This window comes from Hipposideros armiger, unplaced genomic scaffold (genome assembly GCF_001890085.2).
Source record: "Hipposideros armiger isolate ML-2016 unplaced genomic scaffold, ASM189008v1 scaffold_212, whole genome shotgun sequence".
NCBI lineage: Eukaryota > Metazoa > Chordata > Mammalia > Chiroptera > Hipposideridae > Hipposideros > Hipposideros armiger.
The window spans coordinates 1,992,782-1,995,816 of NW_017731562.1; the positions used below are offsets into that span (position 1 = coordinate 1,992,782).

At 38.3% G+C, this 3,035-nt stretch overlaps 1 protein-coding gene across 1 annotated transcript in view; it reads right to left on the minus strand.

Annotated features, from left to right (window-relative positions):
• Positions 1–3,035, minus strand: part of TTN (titin) — a 271,989-nt gene that overhangs the window by 172,510 nt on the left and 96,444 nt on the right. The window contains exons 91-96 of the mRNA XM_019654015.1: positions 2,813–3,031; positions 2,422–2,700; positions 2,033–2,311; positions 1,665–1,943; positions 789–1,076; positions 353–640 (exon numbers count right to left, since the gene is read on the minus strand). Of these exons, the coding sequence (XP_019509560.1) occupies positions 353–640; positions 789–1,076; positions 1,665–1,943; positions 2,033–2,311; positions 2,422–2,700; positions 2,813–3,031 (1,632 nt within the window). The remainder of the gene's footprint in view (positions 1–352; positions 641–788; positions 1,077–1,664; positions 1,944–2,032; positions 2,312–2,421; positions 2,701–2,812; positions 3,032–3,035) is intronic.

The following is a 3,035-nucleotide window of genomic DNA, read 5'->3' on the forward strand; positions in this document are numbered from 1 at the left end:
TATATATATATATATACATATATCAGTGTATATTCCTAAATATTTCAGCCTCCTTTCAAAGCTCATTCTAAACTGTTCTCTTATAAGAATAACTTAGACCACTTACAGAACCAGATAGTTGTAAAGAAAAACAACAAAAAATAAAAGAGAAAGATAGGGTTATAGGTAACATTTTCGAGACATACAAATTTAAAAAGATCACTTTTTCTCTGGAGAAACTTATTTCCTATTACATGTTTATGCCATTTGTTTACAAATGTTGTCCTAAATTTCATTTGTCCTAATAAAAACTGCACCCTTACTACAGAATGCAAGATACATTTCGTTGGACCACATGCAAAATAAACGATACCTTTTATATTAAGTTGAGCTGTGCAGGAGTCTTTTCCCACTTCATTCACAGCATAGCAGGTATATTTCCCAGAATCTCCCTTGTCTACTTTTAGAATGGTCAGATGGGCACTGTTTTCCAGATAACTAATCTGGTAGTTGCCACCGCTTCGTATCTCCCGGTTGTCTTTGGCCCAGGTGACCTTTATCGGTTGTGTCCCCGTAACGTGGCATTCAAAGTCCGCACTGTCTCCCACCACAGCATCCACAGGGGCAATGTGGATGTCAAAGAAGGGTGGGTTCTTCCCCTCTGAGAGGAGAGCAGAAAAGCAAGATTTCAGACTCCTTATCTGCACCATTCCAGTTTACAGAAATCACAATGTTTTCTCCCTAATTTCATATTTCATCATAAAAAAATTGAATTACAGAAATAGAAAGAAGTTTAAGAATCCACAAACCTGTGAGAATGAGTCTGGCACTAGAAGAAGCAGACCCTACAGGATTTGTAGCTGTGCAAGAATACTGGCCTGCGAGGCTCCGATCTGTTTTAAATATATTGAGAGTGGCTACATTATCTAAAAACGATGTTTGTACATTTGGGCCATCTTTCAATGGCTTGCCATCTTTAAACCAAGACACTGAGATAGGTTCTGATCCATTTATGCCACATTCAAAAATAACTGGCAGTCCAACAGTTTCTTGAACATCTCTCAATTGTCGAGAAAATGATGGTCGAAGTTTTTGCTCTGTAGGAACAGAATTCAATTAATAAATACTTCTGGACATTTAAAATTTACTGAATAGTCTTCTCACAATTGTTGTTAGATAGGTAATGATATTTCTATAAAAATAGTGGGAGGTATTGACATCTCTTGAATTAACTTGGGCAGAAAGAAAAACATGTAAACTTTTGGAGCAAATGTTGCACACTGAGGCCAACCTAATGCACAGTAGGTGCAAAGCCAATAGAGAAACTTATCAGCTTAAGGTACATCTCCAGGTACGTAGCAGATGCTCCTGCTTTTTAAGACTGCCTTCTAGCAATTTGAGTGAGACATGCATGGGGTGAAATTTTAAAAATATGCTCACTCATTTTTCTTAAAGATTTAATTATAGAGGCAAAGAATGACATGATCCTTCCAACTGAAGGTTTAGTCGTCTTATCTCTCTCCGTAAAGGCAATAGAAAAAGCGAAGCCACTAATTGTAGATGGAATTACTTAAGCAGAAAATCTTGCATTTGGAAAGACTTTCCTAAAAAGAAGGCCCTCACCAGAAATTTTAAACCTTGTTCAAAGGAATACAAACTTTTCACTTTCGAAATATTAAAATCACCTTGAACAGTAAGGAAAGTTGATGAAGAAACTTCTCCCACACTATTTTCAGCTTTGCAGATATATTCTCCGCTGTCATTACTATCGACCTGATTGAAAACCAGTGTAGCAACATTGTTCTTAAAATGCATTTTGTAGGTGGTAGTGGGTCTCAATTTTGTGTCTCCTTTATACCATGATACCCCAATTTCAGGGGTCCCAGCAAGTTGGCATTGTAAAGAGGCAGAATCTCCAACAGTCACCTTAACAGGCTCCAACTGCTTGAGAAAATATGGTGGTTCTGCGGGCAAGAGAGATAATCGGTCATGAAGGAGACAGGCCAGAATGATTACCTGTGTATTAAGATAGGAATGTACAGTCGCAACAAACCTAGTATCAGTATCTGTGCTGAACAGGAATCTTTTCCGGAAGCATTTTCTATGTAGCAGTTGTATTGTCCTGCGTCCTCTACTGTGGTACTTGGAATTTCCAGGATTGAAGATTTGTCAGTTGTGGTTACATTACATCTCTGAGAAGAAGTTATATTTATGCCATTTTTCTTCCATGTGACTGAAATGGGTGGCGTTCCAGTATATGTGCCCTCTAGGATCAGGGGTTTGCCTTTCTCTATGCTGTAATCATTGAGTCTCTTCACAAATTTAGCTGGGGCTAGAAACACATTGAAAACATGAAATCAAACACATATCCACATGGATACAGACACATCTATTGCTTCATGTATGTTAATTGTAAAAATGTGGAATAACAGTCAAACAAACCTTTCACATGGAGACGTGCTGTACAAGACACCTTGCCCACTTCATTACTAACTATGCAGGTATATTCTCCACTTTGCGATGTATCTACATCAAACAATTCCAGTTCAGCAACTGCATTCTCCAAAGACACATTACATCTGTCCCCTGATACTAGTTCACTGCTACCCTTGAACCAGCCAACACTGAAAGGAGGTGTTCCTTTTATGATGCTTGTGAAAGTTACATTGGCACCAGTTAAAACATCCATGGCATCAGGTTTCTGAATGAAAGATGGTGGCTCTAAACCAAAAAAAGCACACACCAGAAAAAAGTTGACATTTTTGATTTGTGATGATAAAAATGCTTCATAAATTATGAAACGCGATTCTGTCTTGCTGTATTTTTAACTGACCTCTCACAGTCAAAGGAGCACTGCATCTATCAGAACCAGCCACATTAGTAGCTATACATGTGTAGTCACCAGCATCTGATTCTTCCAGTATGTTCACAGTTAAAGCACAAGTGTTATCTGTCAGGGTGGTCTGGTATTTCCTTCCACTGCTAATCTCATTTCCCTCATGAAACCAAGAGACAGAGATTGGAGGTGATCCATAGACTTTGCACTCCATTACAAC